The following is an 18932-nucleotide window of genomic DNA, read 5'->3' as shown; positions in this document are numbered from 1 at the left end:
ATGAACTTTATAAATATAATTTAGACCTCATTCGAGCCCTAAATGCTCACCTCAAAGTTAATTTACAGCTTCCATGGCCACCAAAACTGACTGCGCTACACCAGTACTATTGGTGTTTTTTTTTTTTTTTTCCTTTTTAAATAGCTCTGTGTTTAGAAAAAATGGCCGGATCAGATTTATTACAAATTAAAACAATTAAACATACAATGTCCCATTTTTAGGTTGCGTATTTTGAGCTCGCTTAAGTAGTTTCATCTCAGTGTGACACAATGGGATAAACACTAGCAGAGACTGACACAGCTTGAGAGTTCTTGATGAAGTGAAAGTGTTTATGGTAAGTAATATTTTTTTTTCTCATAAACCTAGAGACCTTTTCACAACAGCCAGTTAAAGATTAATAACTTATTTTTGGAAAAAAGTGGAAATTAATTTCACAGGTATTAGATTAAACCTTTGAACAATTACAGAACAATTGTGATTTCATCATGGACATGATCCGAATTTCACCAATTTCAACGCAAATCCACAATTAAGCAAGTGATAAAACATAATCAATTAAATATTGCAGTTTGCCTAATAAATACATTTCTCAGAAAAAAATGGAAGCTGTTGGTTTGAACTGAAATGGTCTTAAAGTTTTATAGTGAATCTGTATGGAGCAACGATCAGCTTTACAACCATATACGGATGTTTGTTTTAGCCAGACACCGTCTGCTCATACATGCTTTCAAGACTTATTTTCTAAGTTTGTTAAGGCTGCTTGTGCTGTATTTGATTCTCCACTGACTAAAAAACTTTGAGGTAAAAAGGGTCCGATAGAAAGATACTTCCTGTGTCTATTAAGGCCAGTTCATACCTATTATCTACGCAGACACTGGTTTTGAGTTAGGTATTTGCTTTGACTTTCCATGTTTTAGATGTAAACTGCTGCTCTATTGTGACACCTAGTGGTTTTCTTAAGTTGCATATTTAACAGACTTGGGAGTTGTGAGGGCAGCTTCAGAAAAGAGGTTATCGAATACGCATATTTATTGGTGTTTTCCTCTTTTGTGTTTTTATTTTTACAACATTCATCTTGCTGTTCATTCTCAAGGTTAAAATTGACATTAATATTGTCAGTGTGCTTTAACCATAACTTTATGACACTTGTCATTTGAATGTATGTGAAATGAGAAATCATAATCTGCAGATTGTCATCTTGATCAAAGCCTCTTTTTCAACTCACTGTCTGCACCAAGCTAAGCGGTACCTGGTACACCGAAAGTAATACTCTTCAGGTTGGAGACAGTAACAGAGGGTAGGAGAATATGTCTTATCAATATTTACTATCAGTAAGGTGTTTAAGATAAATTCAAAGGAAGGAGACAGGTGAAAGCATTTCAGAAAGGAACTGAGTTTTCAAAGACATGATGGGACAGGCCTGTGGTTAAATTACGCTGCAAGAGGGTGAGAGAGAGAGCAAGACTTTCAGCAAATAACAGATGAGCTAAACAAAGTACAGCAGTGTTGATCTCTTTTAGATCTTAACCTCTGTCTGTCTTTCCAAGAACATGCTGGATTTGGAAATGCTGGGAGTCTCTTTGGAATTCTACATTCTCTAGAAAATACAGGCTGTTTTTAGTTATGCTAAGAATAAAAAAGCACACATCGCTAACATACGTTGCTAAAACCAACTTAAAATGTGAACCCCATAATTATTTTATGTTTGTTTTAAATATTTCTGCCATTTCAGTTAATCTAATTATTCTAATCACTGATATCAGTTGTTAAAGCAAGCTTAAAATGTGAAATCCTTTATCATTTTGCCTTTGTTAGAAAATATTATCAGAATAGTTTTACAGTGAGAAGCATGACCTAGGATCTGCTCCTATTATAAACAATTATTGAATGCTCACAACAGGAAGGGTTGAACAAAGGGGATCTAAATGCTTCTTTTATCTTTGTATTTTATAGTTCTCAAAGAGAAGCTAGAATAGGCTAACTTCCATATTTGAAGGTCAAAGCAATTGTACAAAAGTAGGAGAGGAAATTGGCCACAAAAAAATTGAAATGGGTGAATCTCAATGTTTCTTTTGGGAATATTTAAAACAAAAAGGAAAACATAATTTCAGGTAATGTCATTACAAATATAATAGTCACAATGATTTCATGGTAATGACAAGCGAAAAACAGCAGAGACAGCGCTAGGACAGAACAAAAATAAAGTCTAAATTTTTCAAGTAATCAGACACATCCAGATAAATAAATACACACTGCTGCATCAATAAAAACCAGACAATCAAATAGAAAAAAAAAACATGTCATTGCATCTTAGATAAATTATGATGACCTTGCACAGAGAGACAACATAGTGCTGCTATTCTGCATCTCAGGTCATAGACATAAATCCTTTAACAACCTGCAGGTCAATAAAAGATGGCTGTTGATGTACAAAGGTACACATATCTAAAAATCCGCTGGCTGTTTAGCTAAACAAGGCAACCAAAAATGCCCTGAATTAAAAACAAGAAAAAGAAAAATCTAAAAGCTCAGGAGTACAAATGATAAAAAAAAGAAGACTGCTATTTATGAGAGACATTTCACAGCAGGATACTCTACATATTGGCAGTAACTTGTGAGAAGTGACAAAAAAGGAAGTAAAAAAACAAAATGGACTTCAAGCTTACACGTCGAGTTTAGGGTTAAATAGATTTTGCTTTTCATTAGGTTTTCTGTTGATAAAGTAAAAATCCAACTCTAACAATAAAACTATTTTAGCTCTTGTTAATTACAGAAACAGGGTCTTAGCCAATCACAAAAGGGAATCAAGTAAGACACATTTTAAGCCAACATTTCCAACAACTGTTCTGAGAGTGAAAGACAAACAAACAGACATCACTTAAAGAACTAACATAGCCACTAAATTTATCTCAATCAATCCATTCCCTACTTGCAACAGTCGGTAGCAAGCTACATACGGTGTAACGAGAATGATGCAGAAAGGGCCTGCGTCCTTTGTTTTAAATGCATTTCAAATGTGCTTCTGTTTTTACACATATAATTTACATGATACCAGCAGCTTGTATAGAGTTTTGCCATTTAAAATTATATGGAGATAGCAGAGGTGGTATTTCATATTGTCTGTGTAAAAGTAAGTAAGCCAAGAGGAAAAAAAGGCCACACTTATTGAATTATAGAGAACATTAGTTTATGGAACAAATGTTAAAGTTGCAGCACAATCTGGGTCTAATGTTTTCCACGCAGTCTACAGCATTGTGTTTTGTGTGTTTCATGTCATTTGAGAAGGCCCACTTCACACTGGATTAAGAGAGAATTACAGTCTCCAGGAACTCAATGACTTGTCATTCAAACCATTTGATAAACCATCTCCATGCTGAAGGCAATGATGATGCTTCTCTTTTCGCAGCACTCAACAAATTACAACATCTACATTATGAGGTTGTTTCCACATAACCTAGAGTTTCTTTCTGTGTCTGGGGGAGATTTTTCCATCTCTACCATCAGCGTCAGAACAGCTTTGCAGGAGGAGATGACGCTGTCCCTTTGAGGTAGCACCCTGTAGTTTATGAACCACTTACTTTATGAACCACCACAATCCGAACACTTAAGTTCTTTTCAAAACAAATGAGCTGAATTTCACACTCTATTACGTGTCTTACGGATGCTCACTGCAGACCTGTCCAAGAACGTGCAAAGACAAATTTTTATAATTGCATTGGATTCTTAGTCCATTGTGAAATGGGCCATACAGATGTTTGTGGAAAAGTGTTTCATGAAAGGCAGAAGTTATCCGAAGCGAATCGACAACAGGCCAGTTTATGGCAATATTTATGTGAATGCAATAATATAGTCTCCTAAGCTCCTTTTACCATACCTGCATTAAAAAAAACTGAACAATACAATCAGCTGTCTGTTTAGTATAACTGCTCTGACTTAGTTGCTAATGACTGAATGGCAAAATGAAAAAGAGTTGGACTGTTTTGTGGATATTTCAAAGCAGAAATTTTGGAGATGGTGTGGCAACCCAGAATGCTGAGCACCAAGTGATCTGCTGTGGCTAATGTGACCTATATAGAGCTGCAAACATTCAAATGGTGGGGAAAACAGATGCAAAAACGGAATTTTTTGAGGAACTGTGCTAAGGAAATGTCTAAAAGGAGGGCAGTGCAGGTTTGACAAACGTAACATTTCAAAGACTGAAAAGAATTTCACGCAGGACCGCCAGGTGCCTTCAGATCTAATTCACGGTAAAATTTGGGCATGCCCATTCATGCCAAAAAACGACATGGTGTGGTGGCACCACGTCTAGTTGAGTAATGCAGCAAAAGAGATGCCATGCACCTTTAAAGGCTGTGTGCACCGCAGCAACTTTTCAAACCAACAGAACATAGTCTCCATCCGTGATATACATTTTGAAAATGTGCCATCAACAGCTCAAATGACACTGCAGTTAGTTAGAAGGAAACTAAATGGTCCACACAATAGCTTCAACTGTCCTGCTGATTGTCCAGTTTAAGGGAAATCAAGTCGATTCTTGGGAGACAACCCTTGAGGCCCCACCCCCAAGCTTATTGATGAATATTGCCGGCATCTCATGAAGCATTTTTGCAACAGTGACGACACAAAATGGCAGTGTTCATTTCTTTTATCTTTGTTTTGTTTTCTTTCTCTTAAAAGTGGAACCCCATGAGCAAGTCGTGCATCGGCTTCCGCAAAAACGTCCAAGAAAATCAGGAGAAAAAAAATTCCAGCCAGTCAGCAACGTCCAGCAGACTCACAATAGAAAACGACAACAGCGAAACATCAGTCAATTCACCAGCTTCTTGGAAAGGTAAGAACAAACGACAGAGAGAACAGCGATCCCCTCCGCTTTGTCTGTTAGTTTTCAGGCAGAGTCAGGTCAAGTTTCAAGACGGTCACATGGTCCGAAGATGTCATAAGGCCACGACGGTGCACGGATGTTTGAGTTTGCAAGGCAGGACGCCCCTGTTGAGCTGGTAGAACTCCACCAGCTGAATCAGGTCTGTGAATTTGGTTTCGCCGTCATCGAGGCTGAAGAAGACCTGGCCGTCCTCTTCACACTGAATAAAAACAAGAGCACCACATGGCATGAGACAAAAAAACCAAGAAAAATCTTTCTTCTACAGACAAAAAAAGGTTATCTAAAATGTCTGCAGGAACTTGCCTGTAATTATGACCTCAAGATTTAACAAAATAAAATTTTATGTCAAAATTCCTTATTTTTCTCAAACGGATAGATAAGCAGACAAGCTGACGTAATTGACAACACTCTTATCTTTTTCTGTACGTATGCTGATCCCAAAATACTATGGTGAAATTCTAGACTTTCAACTGTGTGAGAACCCTTTATGTTGTTACATCTTGACAAGGCTTTTGTTGTTTTTTTGTTTTTTTTGGGGGGAGGGGGTAGAATCTTGTAGGAGGAAGACGTCATTAAGATAAAATGCTTACCGGTAGGATCTGAAAATGTTTGATTTTCTGATGGTGGCACAAAGTGAGGACAAAGGCCTTTGGGTTACTCTGACTGACTCTCAGCAGAAACAACCTTCACAGTAGAAAGAAAACAAAGTCTGTGTGAGGAAAAAAATATCTTCGGGATGCGTTTCCTCCTATCACCTCAGCTGACTCACCCATCTACTTGTCCCTGTTGGTGGATAATACGATGGGATTCCTCTCTGGTTATCCTGCCGTAGAACCACAGCTGAGCTATGTGGATGACTGCACAGAATGCAAAAAAAAAAAAAAAAAATGTTTCAATGATGATTTAGAGCAAAAAGAATACAAAAAGGTAGGACAAAACATCAGGTTATTCACTTTTTATATTACTAGAGATTTACCTGAGTTAAGTGAAGACTGGTGTAAGGGACTGTGGGAACCTAAAGCATTCACTCGATTTCTCTTCTGAAGGAAATGTCACAGAAACAGAAAGCAACAGTCATTAATTTATGACACAAAGAGCTGCAGAGACATTTCTAGCAATTCTATACAAATACGACTAAAGTTTGAATTTGATTGCTTAAAATTCATTCTCATAAAATGTTAAAATGCAAAAGTTACACAAAAATGAATTGAGTGAATGTAAGAAACGTTAATTAAAATAGTAAAATAATATTAAGCTCTTGCCTCACTAAGAAAAAAAAATAGTTATGACATCTCAACTTTCAAATACCACATAAAAAATCCATTGATATTAAGATTTTATTTGTGAATGTGCAGTGTCTTTTTCTCACCCTCCACATATGTCCCTCCTCCAAGGCAGCACTCTGAGCCTCGACTGGGTTGTCAATCACCCGACCTATCCTCCCTGAGAAATCCATTGCCACGAGGGAGTTTTCCGATACACTCCTCTAGGGGGAGCCAGAAACACACAGCCGTTACAAAGGAGATGAAGTTACCAATGTGAACAAATCCCTGCCCAAAACATGACAGTACACAAGGCAAGACATATTTAAGAGTTTAGATTTTTTTTTTTTTACATAATGTACATAAATAAATGGAACTGCAGTGCTTTAAATGTGTCAAAATGCATTACTCTTGTGGATAAATAACAGTTTGAATTAATCACATAGGATTATTACTATTATTTTAATAGTTCTTAAGGTGCAACACAGCATTAAATAAATTCAAATGAACCTTTCACTTGTGTAACAAACTCGATCGTAGACTGGTTAACCCGTGAGCCAAATTCAGACCAAATCCTCTTTAAGTAAAGTAGTGTTACATGTAAGAACCCGACATATCTTCAAGATCCAAAGGCAGTAATTTAATAAATAAATCATAACATTTTTTAAATCTATGAAAATGAAAAAAAAAAAAAAATGATAAAAATTTACTTAAAAACTTAAAATGATTTTAACATCTAATTAAGCACTTTGTAGTTCTGTGCTGTGCAGCAGTATGAATTTATTGCATCCGTCAGCCATAAACATCAAAGACATACTCTGCGTGGCTAACCCTGATTCACTCAAGATGATTTGTCTGAAGTTGCCATTTAGGAATAATTTATCAGATATAAATAAATAAATAAATAAATAAATAAATAAATAAATGTAAAAAAAATAAAAAATAAATAAATAAATAAAAACTTACCACAGGAGCTGAAAAGTGTGAAAGCAATGCTTTTCTTTGCTTATAGTTCTGGTACAATATGATCCCATACTGTCAAGGGGGGAAAAGACAAACATGTAAACACCAAAGAAACAATTTATTTGTAAACTGCTGATGCAACAATCCCGGTTTTTTTTTTTTTAAGTTCCGATTCCCCCAATTCCAATTTTTTTTTTTTTTTTTTTTTTTAAGGATTCTAACACAAAAAAGAGAAACAAAAGGTGCTCTGGGTATATATTTGGTTCCATGCACCTAATGTGCCTCATCATTGATTAAAACCAAAAAAAAATTGGCTGATACTAATTTCTAGCCGTTTAGTTCATTTCTATATTAAACATATTGCACGTATCTTGACAGTTTAACAAGATAATCACATTACATCCTTTTAATTTTAGTCTTGTTCCAGAAACTCCTCCCATCCCCAAATTGTAGAAAGCTGGTAGTAGGATAACATTACATCTTAGACGGTGTTGAGGTACCTTAAAGATTCTGAAAGCAGTCATCCAACATGTCCTGCTTTGTTCGTCCTCTGCACACAGCATCCTCAGCTCCTTTGTTTCTCCTATGGCTTTATTAAGCTGCAAATGAACAACATGTAGAGTTTAATCTCATGGCATGGTCAACTCCCTATTTCTAGCACATGTGCCTAAATGATCTACTTTGCTCATAGATAATTTAAAGGTAAAGCATTTAAAAAAAACAAAAAAAAACATTCAGGAGAGACAGGTGAGAGTTGACATTTCCCAGCTCATAACATTTCACACTTTCAGCTTCCCATAATGACATAAAATCAGCTTCATCTGACTTGCAGTGTCTGACACTCACTTTGAAACAGAAGGTGTAGTCTGTGGGTGCACCATGTTGCTTTTTGCTCGTGATGACAGTGAAGATACTGTTGTCCTCCAGGTCTGCTAGCAACTGTAAATATCTGGGCTCCTGGAGACAGAGGGAATAAAGTCAGGAAAGGAGGGCGAGCATCGGCCGCCGTCAGTAATCTCTTCTCCTCGGATTACATTTACCTTTGAGGTTCCTCTCGTGGAGCAGTAGAGTCCTGAGCGGCGCAGGAACATGTAAACCTTTTTCCAAGACTTCCTGCCCACGTCTTTCATGTACAAATATCCCTGGATTTCTGGGCAGGTGCTGGGCGAAAGGAAGTTCTGAAAATGGAGCAGCAACATTTTTATTGTTTGACTCCATCTGAAGCCTTTAAACCCCATTTTAGCAGCAGGTAGCGCAAACAGAAAGAACACAGAGTAGTCTGGGGTCTCTGTATAAAAGCATACTTTGCTACTGTGTGTGTAAAAGAAAGAGGGTCATTTATGTACATGTGAAAATGACAATACGCAAGTATACATATAATAAAGTAGAATCTTATTGAAAATGTATTTCTGTAACTCAATTCACAAATTAAAACATATTATATAAATTAATATGAATACATTGATGTTTTAAAGCCTTTATTTCTGTTTGTTATGATGTTTCTTTTTTGCTTGCAGGTAATGAAAACAATATTCAAGATTAGAATATTACCATTAAATACATTTTTAATACAGAAATGTACGCTTGATGAACAGTATACTTAATAACTGCTCAAAGGTTGTTATTTCAGACGGTATGCATATTCTGACTTATTGAATATGACTGCATATTTATTATTTAGCAATTTATTGATCCAGAGATGGTTAATAGTAAGAAATATAGCCATGCAAAAGACATTATAGTAGGAATCTTAAATATTAACAAAGAAACTTTGACCTGAGATCATGGATATGATTAGGATGAACATTAGACAGACTAAATGGTGATAAGAATTACATTTCACAGACAACATGTGTATAGATGTAAAATAAAATGTCATACACTCTGTGTGTAAAATCTGCGTTTTGCACAGGATATTTACCAGCCACATAAAAGTCGATCAATTTTTGTTTTTCTTTAAAAGTTACAGTTTAAAAACTAACATTTTCTACAAGTCAACACTAAGACAGCATAGACAGCACTTGAGTAACTGAGTTTTCTCTGTATATGTAGCAGAGCAATGCAGCACTGCCCCTTACTCACTTGTTACGGCTGCATCTGGAACGCAGACCACTAAAGACTGAACCTGAGCAACTCATCAACTGGCTAATGTCAGCTTGATATATTCTGTTCCTGTAAAAAGACTACTATGGTAAAAAGGTATAATAGTCTGTTCAACAAACATGCTCCATTATAAACTACTCATCAAGGTTTTGCTACGTATTTTTCATTAGTTTCACATATCAGTTTCAAAATAACAAATAAATTAAAGGAATGTGGCCACGATGTACATTTTTGTGTAAACACTGTGAAGTGGCTTATCGTACTGTTAGAGCCTTGCAGCAGCCCATGCTAAGCTGTTGTGTACTGCGGTGCTGAGTGATATCAAGGGCCATCTTAAGTGATAGCCGAATGTGCTCCGCTGTCATCGTAATACCAGAGGAGTGAAATGTATTATCTATAAAGCAGAACAGTTATTTAGAGACTTCCCGTCTCGCTCTGACCCAAATATCTACAGGGTGATTCTAATTTAATTTATTTAGCTCTACGAATACATTTATTGGTACTGGAAACATGTTTGGCGCAAACGATGCTCCCACAGGAGACCACAGCACAGCTGACAGAACTGGCAGCCACAGCTCTATCAGGTTTCTGCACACCAAAGATCTTCCTACGTTGTAGAAGGCCTTAAGTCCAGTTTGGTTTTTTTTAGCACTAAGGGCTTGTATGTTACCTTGTAGAACTATCCATAGCCCTCGATCTTTTCTGTACAACTGTTTAAATGTGACATTTATTGAAGAGTGACAAAAAGATGGCCGCACGAAGTCCCTACCCAGCTGAGGAACCGAGTAGTTCTGGTAGAAGAAGGGGAATTAGTCAGAAATCAAACCTGAACTTTAATCAAAGCGTTCATATGTTAAAATGACCCAAGTCGAGACCACTCCAATCCAAGTGGGGATTTGTTGGCAAACCCCCACTTGTGATTTGTTGTAAAGTTTGCTATTCGAAGACATTCAGTATCCAATCTCTAGTGTAGGGCTCATTGTACCAAGGAGAATATGCAAACAAATTTAGCTTCTCGAAGTGTATTATATTGGATATTTTTGCCAAAAGACATACAGCAGTAATTCTAGTTAAAGGCAAGTCTACAAAGTATTGCCACAGGGTTGGTAATGTGACTTTGTATTGAACTATCAGATAAAATCCCAATTAAACACAGTGATGTTTTATATTATCATATGTCAAAATCTAAAAAGAAAAAAAAGCTCAAGATGTATAAACACTTTTGCTCATAGCTGAAAGAACAGCAAGAAATGAAAGAAGCTCTATTTGTGGTCCAAAGTTGGTCCAAAACTCCCATCTTTGTGTCCTGGGTGTGAGACCAGATGGGTGAAGCAGGTTAGGTTAATAAGTGAAGTGACAGCTTGAGCTAATAAATCTGATTTGGAACTGTGATTTGCGACTGTAAAGGCAAACTGTGCCAGAAGCCTCTTCAATATTTGAAGCACATGTTCCGCAGTGTTTTGGAAAAAAAAAAAAAAAAAGAATATCATCAAGGGGCTCATGCATTTTCCAGCACTGGTCAAGCACACATTCACACGCAACGATATCTCAAACAGCCTTCTTTCAGAGCCACAGCGCCTTGACTTCCCACAGTTAAATATTTCTTGTGTAATATGGATTATTGCAACCACCTGGATGAGCTCAGTTCGGAGAGCGCCTCGCTTTTGTTCTGTGCTCTAATTGAGCGAAAAGATTGTGAATTTAGCAGAAGTCAAACAGAGGGAATTCCTGACACGGCTCCAGCTCATTCCAATCCCTAATGTATGTCGAGCGCCACGTCTCTATAATCAGAAGGAGGGCCAGCAGCTTTCTCTGAGTGCAAAGGATGAACAGAAGGATCTGTTTCTGACAGCTCTCCAAGACAGAGCCAGGCTGATTTTTTTTTTCTTTTTTTCTCTTTTTAAGACCAAAGCCCCTAAAATTCCCAAGAACTGAGAGGCAGCTCTGTCGCACATATGCAGACCTGCACAAACTTCCAATTAGTTAAGGAACTTCAGCGCATTACAAAACTATTACAATCCTTCAAGCTTTGCACGCTTTGTTACATTAGAACCATTGTGTATTTTTGCAGACATTTATGTTCCTGTATTTGTGGTCATTTGGAATCATTTCACCTCAGTAAATCCTCTAATTTGCATATCCAAAAAAAAAAAAAAAACTTAAAGAATAGTGTTTCAATAGCATTGAAACACTAACACAAAACATTGTCCCCTAAGTTGGATTTTAATATCCTAATAACCACTACCACAGTTTTATTTCTTTACAGCATCCCTTCTAGAAAAAATACATACCCCATCATGATGCTGCCACCAACATGTTTTACAATGAGGAAGGAATATAATATTCCTCAGGTTTGCTGAAGTGTGATCTGAGGCCGCACTTCAAATGGGACTTTATGTGGTTTTCGTTCAGCCATCTTTTTCTTCAAGGCCAAAAGCATAACTATTGCTTATTAACATACTCTACCACATCAGCTATGAAAATCAGTCATGATTTTTGTCTGATTTTAACTCTCTTCTGAAAACCAATCTTTCCAACCTGACCTCTGAGAAAATGTGAAATGCTGGTTTCAATTCATTTTTATGTTAGCTGTTTTTAGTTAACTACAAAGGTTTTAATTTGTTTTAATCCTGTATTGTTTATTTTATTTCATTGTCGTTTTATCGGATATTGCCAGATTTCTGTACTGAGATTAAATTGCTCACAGATTGACTGTTTAATTTTTTATGTATCACTTTTTGTAAATTATCACATAAATTTAGGATAGACTCCAATAAGTCGATGCTTCTAATATTACAAAATGTTCAAGGGTTGAGTCTGTTCTTGCAAGGCAGGGTGTACTTTGCGCTTCAAATGGCCTGATTCCATCCATCACAGGTGGCTGGGCTGTGGTGCGCGTATCGAGACAGTCGTGTGTCAACAAAGGATCAACAGTAGTTATTACTGTTGCCTCTGACGAGACATGCTGTCTAAGGGTCAGGGGTGAGGTGTGCCAGCTTGATTGTACAGTACGCGGCAGGTGGTGACTCTGAGCAAACGACACTGCGTGCGTGTCAAGAGAAGGAAGAGGAGGAGGAGGAGTGACAGTCAAAGACAGACACGCAAATGGAGAGAGAAAGAGAAAGAGAGAGAGGAAGGTTCGTACCTGCAGGAGTTGAGATGGTGGAATTTTATGATCGTTTTCCTGGCACCATGCAACCATGTGGTCCGGGAAAAATGTCTAGCAGAGGAGGAGGAGGAAGGGGACATGTCAGAGACTGTGACAATAATTATAGGGCGGAGGTGTTGTGACAGCAACAGACGTCAAGCAAATGTCATTAGTTCAATTGCTGTCATAGCGTTTCACAAGGGCAACAAAAGAGTTCTCAACAAGCAGACCTGTCACAACAGGTCGCACCGTTCAAGAACAGTAGACAACTGCATCAGATTTTGTTGGGGGCTTGGCTGTGTCACTAGTGAGGTTACCCAAAACATATTCGCTTTTACAGACAGTAAGGAACAATCAACACAGCTGTGGTTGCTTTACGTGTTTTAAGATATCCCTATAAGAGTTTTTCAAAAGTTACATTGCAGATGAAGTGACGTCTGACAAAAATAGGTACTACTAACCAGAGGGTTTCTGAAGAATTCATATTTGGCATAGTTCTTCCTGAAGAGGAATCTACTGTCGCTACTCATGGAGGCCTGGACCTGAACCACCCGCTCGTGGTCTTCTAGACAACGCTCTGAAAACAAAGAGGGCACTGTTTACTTTACAGAATTATTTTTGTCTGAATCAAAACACAAACAGCAAAAAAAAAAAAAACAACAACAACAACAAAAAAACCAACAAAAAAAAACATATTTCGTAAAAAACTGCTTAGAAACACTGACAACAGCACAAAAGTCACATTATAAACAGAAAGTCACTGGGATTTATTTTCAGACAGAAAGAGAAATAATAATTAAAAAAAAAAAGCGACATAATGAAAGTGAAATAAAAAGCACAAACCCTTACTGTTGGCTGCTCTAAATTTAGGCTCCTGGAACCTTTAATTTCCTATAAAAAACATTCCAGTAGCGTGCGACTCCCCCACCTGTTCCCAATGCAAATCAAGCAGTTTTTTTTCCCACAATCCGCGCCTTGTTAGTCCTCGTTTTAGAAGCCGAACGTCACAGTGTTGCACCGTTACTCTTTTGCACATTAATGGAACACAAGTGTTATGAATGAATAAATGAACAGGGCTGGCATACTCTCAACTTAATCATACATCATCTTGGGCAATAATGAAACTGCTGCCCACAGGGTTCAGAAACTGTGTGAATTAAACCAGAATGCTGTCTTTTTGTGTGTGTGTGTGTGTGTGTGTGTGTGTGTGTGTGTGTGTGTGTGTGTGGCTAAAACAATTTTAAATTACAGGCTGGTTTTACAGTTTCAGGTTAAACCAACCAACCGACTGCTGATATTAAAACCAAAAAGCTCCTAATTTGGGTTAATATAAAGCTGTGATTCAAGAGCAACGTCTGCTCTTGTATGAATATAGTCACAACTGTGGTGATTTTTTTATTTTTATTTTTTTTTTGTTAAAATCAATTTCCTAAACAGAAACTGAGTCACACAGTTTCTCCACTCTCTCAACTTCTGCTACTCCCTGAATTGGTGGCTTATTTTTTTTTATTGTTTTTTCAACGAGAATCTAATAATTAGGTAAATAACAGATCTTAATTAAACAAAGTACAACAAACAGGAATAAGACGCTGTGGTACGTGATGTCCAAGCTTAATTTTGTTGTTTGCTGTGTGTGTTCCTTCCCTTTCATGCCCTCTGTCACGATCTCTGTACGCTGTCACGACCAATTTCTTCCCTTCCACTTCAGCCTGTCGCCCCATGAGTCAGGCATGTTTGCAGCTGTGACTCACCCTGGCAGCTCCAACTCCCTCAGTCATAGTTGTTAACCTTTTTTAATCGGACAAGTAGAGGTCAATGTTACTTATCCCAATGAGCCATTTCACCCTATTCAACTGCATGCCAGAATTGGGCTGCGACACAGGAACAGGATCTTTTCAAGCTGCGTGCTGCTCCTTTATTGTCTTAACCTATCATGCATTATAGTTTTTTTTTTTATTAATCTTGTATTACGGTAATTTTTATATATTTTTTTTCCTTGGGGTCACGATAACTTATCATTTAACAGCTTTTGTGCTCAATGCCAAGCCTTTGGCCGTTGCCGTGTAAGGCGGGAAAGTACAGTGTCAGCGACACAGCAGTTGTCAGCGCATTAGTGCAAAGTAGCGTTAACTAAAACGTCTTCAACAAAAACAACGAGAACCAAGATCTAAATGAAAATAATTTTATTTGCTGCAGTGAAGAGACTTTTTTTTTTTTTTTTTTTTTTTTGAGTGTCATGCAAAGCGACCTTTGACGAAGGGTAAATTTGCCACTGCTTCATTATATGTCATTTTCAGAATCCTCTAAACACTAAAATGAGGTAAGCAGCTATTCTGGACGACAAAAGAATACAGTTGCAGAACAGGTTCTTTATAACACAACGACTATAATAGAACCGAGGGACGCTGTGAATGATGTCATTCACAAGAAACCAACACAATCTGACAGCACAGGGTTGGCAGCAGTGATGAGAAAAGCACGTCGATCATGATAGATGGTGAAATATTAGGTTAGAGCTTTGGGAGCCACACTTTGAATAATGCAATATATTTCCTAAGATTTTACTCGCCTGACAAGCGCGGCAGTCTGCACAGAGAAGCTCTCAGACGTTAGCTGTCAGCTTAAGCAGCAGAAATGAAATGTTTTTACACCATGTCTCTTTGGGCGATGTGTTTCACTCCCAGAAACACAACTCCTTTTAAAATTACACCCCTTCCTTCCAACATCTGGGTAACTGCGCAGACATGAGTCCTCCGTAAGTGTTTTATAATCGCCCTCCCCTCTAGGGGAGGCCTGGTTTTTAACATTAAGTTGTCTGAAACTTTTTTGGGCTATTTCACACCGCCGAGTTTAACACAATTCTATCTCGAAAGAAATGCAAACCAAAAAAAATTTACAAGAACAAGCTTCAGGTGTTTTCTACGTTTTTTTTTTGTTTTTTTTTCCACTTTTGAACCTTGTTTGGACTACAGTCACTCTGATGCAGTAAGTGCTTCTATTTTCAGGCTCCAGTGCAGAACTAAAGAAAACCTCTAATGCGAAAGAAAGGTTTTTAAACCCGTCATCAATCATCACCTAGCTGGCGTGTCAATTACAGTGCTGGAGCTATAATGTTACACAGGCGCTGACGGTAGGGGAGTGGGGGAAAGTCGAGAAAGGTTTTGTTACATTACTCATCAGGTACATCACATCTCCTGAGCCGTAGCGATCAATTACGATTCTCTTGACCCACTTCATAAAGGCTGAAAAAAATAAAATAAAATAAATAAACTTGGCACTTCAAATTTAAAGTTTGTATTTTGTCAGTGACTTGAAACCTCAAATGTAAGAGTTAATTTAGGAAAGAGTGTCATTTGCTAGTGTGTGGTTCCTCCTCTGTATACAACAAAAAACATTTTATTTCTTTCAATTAGCTCAAAAATAAAGCTACTTAGATGGTAAAAAGGAAATCTGGAGGGTGATAAATACAAACCCTTAAAGGTATATGAATGAAAATCAAAACCTTCAATGATAGTTCAAACCCAGCAACTTCAACTACTTATTTGTGGGTGACAAATCTGATGTAACCACAAATTTAGATCAGTCAACTGCTAGCTAATCACATTTGTTGTACATAGTGTCAAGCACAGAGTGTTGAGGTTAATGTGTTTAAAATGGTTGCATTAAGGCTGTCACAAGGCCTTTTCTTACACCCAGTATCTGTGTTTAACCAGGTTAGCGACAACACAAACGCAAAAATCAGACTTGCTAGCAAGCCAAACTTTTTTACCCGAAGGCAGTTGTTGCAGATGAGCGGCACATCTTAGCTGTGATCGTCAGGGAAAAGGTGTCACCTTATTAGATGAAATTGAAAAAGTGCTGCTGCGCCAGTAATGCACGCCTTCTAATTATTAAGCATTCAATTTTAGCTAATTTTCTTGAGCAACACAATTTCAAATTTGTCTAGAATTTACTTCAGTGAGTGAATTTTAGCTGTTGCTCTTGCATAACTCCAAGAAAATTAAATAAAATTAGAAATGCACCTTTCAAGCCACCAGAGATTGGAACTGGGCAATTTTCCACTTGACTGATCATAATAACCACTTCAAATACTAAACAAACTAGGCATTATTATCAGAGTACCAAACATGTACTTTGAATTTTTTTTCTTTTCTTTTTGTTGAACAATAATATGATAAAAGACATCTGGCGTGAAGCATAAATAGACAAAACCTTGTATATCTTGTATTATGTTTGTATTTTTCATTGGCTTAAGACTAAAAGCTCTGTCCAAAACAAGCAGCATATTGTCTCTTATGTGTTATAGTGTCATCAGAAACATTAATCAAATTTAAGATCAGCAGGTCAAAGAAAACTGGAAATCTGTCATCAGTGCTTCTCCAATTAAAATCTAACCCAGTATATAATAGTTACACCAACATTTCTGGTTGAATTCCCACAGTTTGTTTTGTCTGTGTGCTCAAAAGACTAAAGTGCATTACAGCTATGATCTCAGTCATGAAGGGCTTTTCATATTAAGCACACTAAATACTAAATTTAAATTATGCAACAACAAAAAAATATATATTTTGTAAATTAGAGCCGCTTAGATATAACTCAGAGCAAATTACATTTTGTTAAAAGCTTGTTCCTTACATAAGAAAACACAGATGAGCTACAATGACTTCACTCTGTATATGTTACCCTTGGACAGTGTGCGCTTATGTTATACAATATGCTCATCCACTCACGCTTCAAGAAATGCCTGCATTAGAATATGTGTCTATTCTGCCCACCCAACTATGCAGCCGTAATTCCATGCATGAATGTGGCGCAGAGACAGGAATGCACTTCTGTAAGGCAGTGATAACGCTGCGACATCCTCACCCACCCAAGGGGACTTGAGCATGGTTTCTTACCTAGTCCTAGCAGTGGGTGGTGTTCAACAAGTGCCCAACTGTTGTCATCCACACAGTGGCTTTTATACACCAGGAGCTGGCACAAATGCCTGACCGTCATGTCGGCTGGAATCTCCACAACTTTGCACATGCCGTCCTCGCTAAAGATCTTCACAATCTGAAAAGAAGACGCAGGGGGCAAGGTTAGAAGAAATAGAGTGACGACTGTTTTAGTAACACGGATTGAAAACAGGGGGAAATAAAATCTGAAACAAAAGTTCAACAGAGCTGTCATATACATTTGTTACTTAAGTTCAATCAATCAAAAATGTTTGGAATTATTAAAAAAAAGAAAAACACAGTCAAGAAATTCAGTCAAACCAGCCTAATACATGGTCAAAGTAAGCATTTTTTTCCCCCCTTCAACACAACGATAACCTTTCATGAACCATAGCATACAATACACAGGCTTGTCATTATAACACACAATGGAAAAGAACAGATATTCAACACTGTGTAGCAATTATGGTGTTAGAAATCACAGGCGAGCATCTCCTAAGCCATCTTCTTACTGTAATACAGAGACAAATATACCATAGTGTATTACAAGCATCTCCTCTTTTCAACACAAAGTCTAAATTACTATATATGGACTGTATATATATACACAAAATTACAGCGTCTAAAGAAAATGTATGGAAAGAATTAAAGAAAAAGGTTCAATGCGGAGCACCAATGACCCTTTGGAAAAGAGGATTTTATTATAAGCATAGTGAAAAATGACTGAAAAAAACAAACATATTTTACATAAATGCATTATTGCAGCTGACGTATAAACTGCTAAACAGATGCCAACCATCCATGTCCAGGTTACCCCCGTCAGTACCAGATGTGTAACATTTCACAAGTTCTTTTTCCTCCACATAACCCAGAAAATGCAGCTGCCAAATACATTGTGGTTAACGGTTCTAAATTTACTTAAATTACGTGTCTAAGGGTTATTTTTAAAAAAAAGGATGACATGCAGGGGCAGAGAATACTCACGTCCAATGGCATAAAGAAAAAAAAAAAAAAAAAAAAACTGGAGCTGCAAATTAAACTAAGCTCGTTAGCCCATAAAAATATCCAGGCTGCCAGCACTTCACATGAAAAATATAAAGGTTACACCAAAAATATATCAGGGTAAGCAAATGTTCTCCTTCCCCCAAGTAAAGCCCTATCTTTAAGCATCTTAGTCTGCACAAACCAAGCCTGAGGCTGTCTATTTTACATTAAAACGGCTCAGTCATTCAGCTGGTGAAATATGATTCTTTCTTTTGTTGCTCTGCTCACATCTTTGATGAAAAAGTGAAGATGGCCAAATAAAGTAATGTCTCCATAAATCTATTGGCTCCAGTTAAGCATGGCTGTACCTCAAAGAGAAACAGACAGATTGTAAAAAAAAAAATAATAATAATAATAAGAGATGGGGGAGCAAAGGGAGGCAGAGCCACCCCAAAGGAAAGAGGTGAAACGCAGAGAGAGAGTGGTCTTACCTCCATGGCCCGCAGCAGGCAGCAGTCCGGGGAACACGAAGGCATTTTTGGAGTGAGTCTGTCTCCGCAAAACTCACAAACACACAGTCCACCTCAGACCAAAAAAAAAAAAAAAAAAAAAAAAAAAAAAGCGCTCGTTTTTCCCCCCAAAAACAAAGGGAA

General features: G+C 37.4%; 1 protein-coding gene across 2 annotated transcripts in view; it reads right to left on the bottom strand.

Moving 5' to 3' along the window:
- Nucleotides 1-471: 471 nt before the first annotated feature.
- The window catches only part of grb10b (growth factor receptor-bound protein 10b), a 91095-nt gene continuing 72634 nt past the window's right edge, over nt 472-18932 (bottom strand). For both annotated transcript variants that reach the window (XM_015035849.1, XM_015035858.1), the window contains exons 6-17: nt 17257-17413; nt 12820-12935; nt 12356-12430; nt 8148-8285; nt 7954-8064; nt 7608-7706; nt 7111-7179; nt 6252-6368; nt 5859-5922; nt 5652-5739; nt 5473-5566; nt 472-5081 (exon numbers count right to left, since the gene is read on the bottom strand). In XM_015035849.1, the coding sequence (XP_014891335.1) occupies nt 4935-5081; nt 5473-5566; nt 5652-5739; nt 5859-5922; nt 6252-6368; nt 7111-7179; nt 7608-7706; nt 7954-8064; nt 8148-8285; nt 12356-12430; nt 12820-12935; nt 17257-17413 (1275 nt within the window). In that variant the 3' untranslated portion in view covers nt 472-4934. The remainder of the gene's footprint in view (nt 5082-5472; nt 5567-5651; nt 5740-5858; nt 5923-6251; nt 6369-7110; nt 7180-7607; nt 7707-7953; nt 8065-8147; nt 8286-12355; nt 12431-12819; nt 12936-17256; nt 17414-18932) is intronic.

The sequence above is a fragment of the Poecilia latipinna genome, unplaced genomic scaffold (assembly GCF_001443285.1).
Source record: "Poecilia latipinna isolate Pla-1442-1.1 unplaced genomic scaffold, P_latipinna-1.0 Scaffold21, whole genome shotgun sequence".
In the NCBI taxonomy this organism is placed as follows: domain Eukaryota; kingdom Metazoa; phylum Chordata; class Actinopteri; order Cyprinodontiformes; family Poeciliidae; genus Poecilia; species Poecilia latipinna.
The sequence above is the reverse complement of the archived record's forward strand: the minus strand, read 5'-3'. Positions and strand labels throughout refer to the sequence as shown.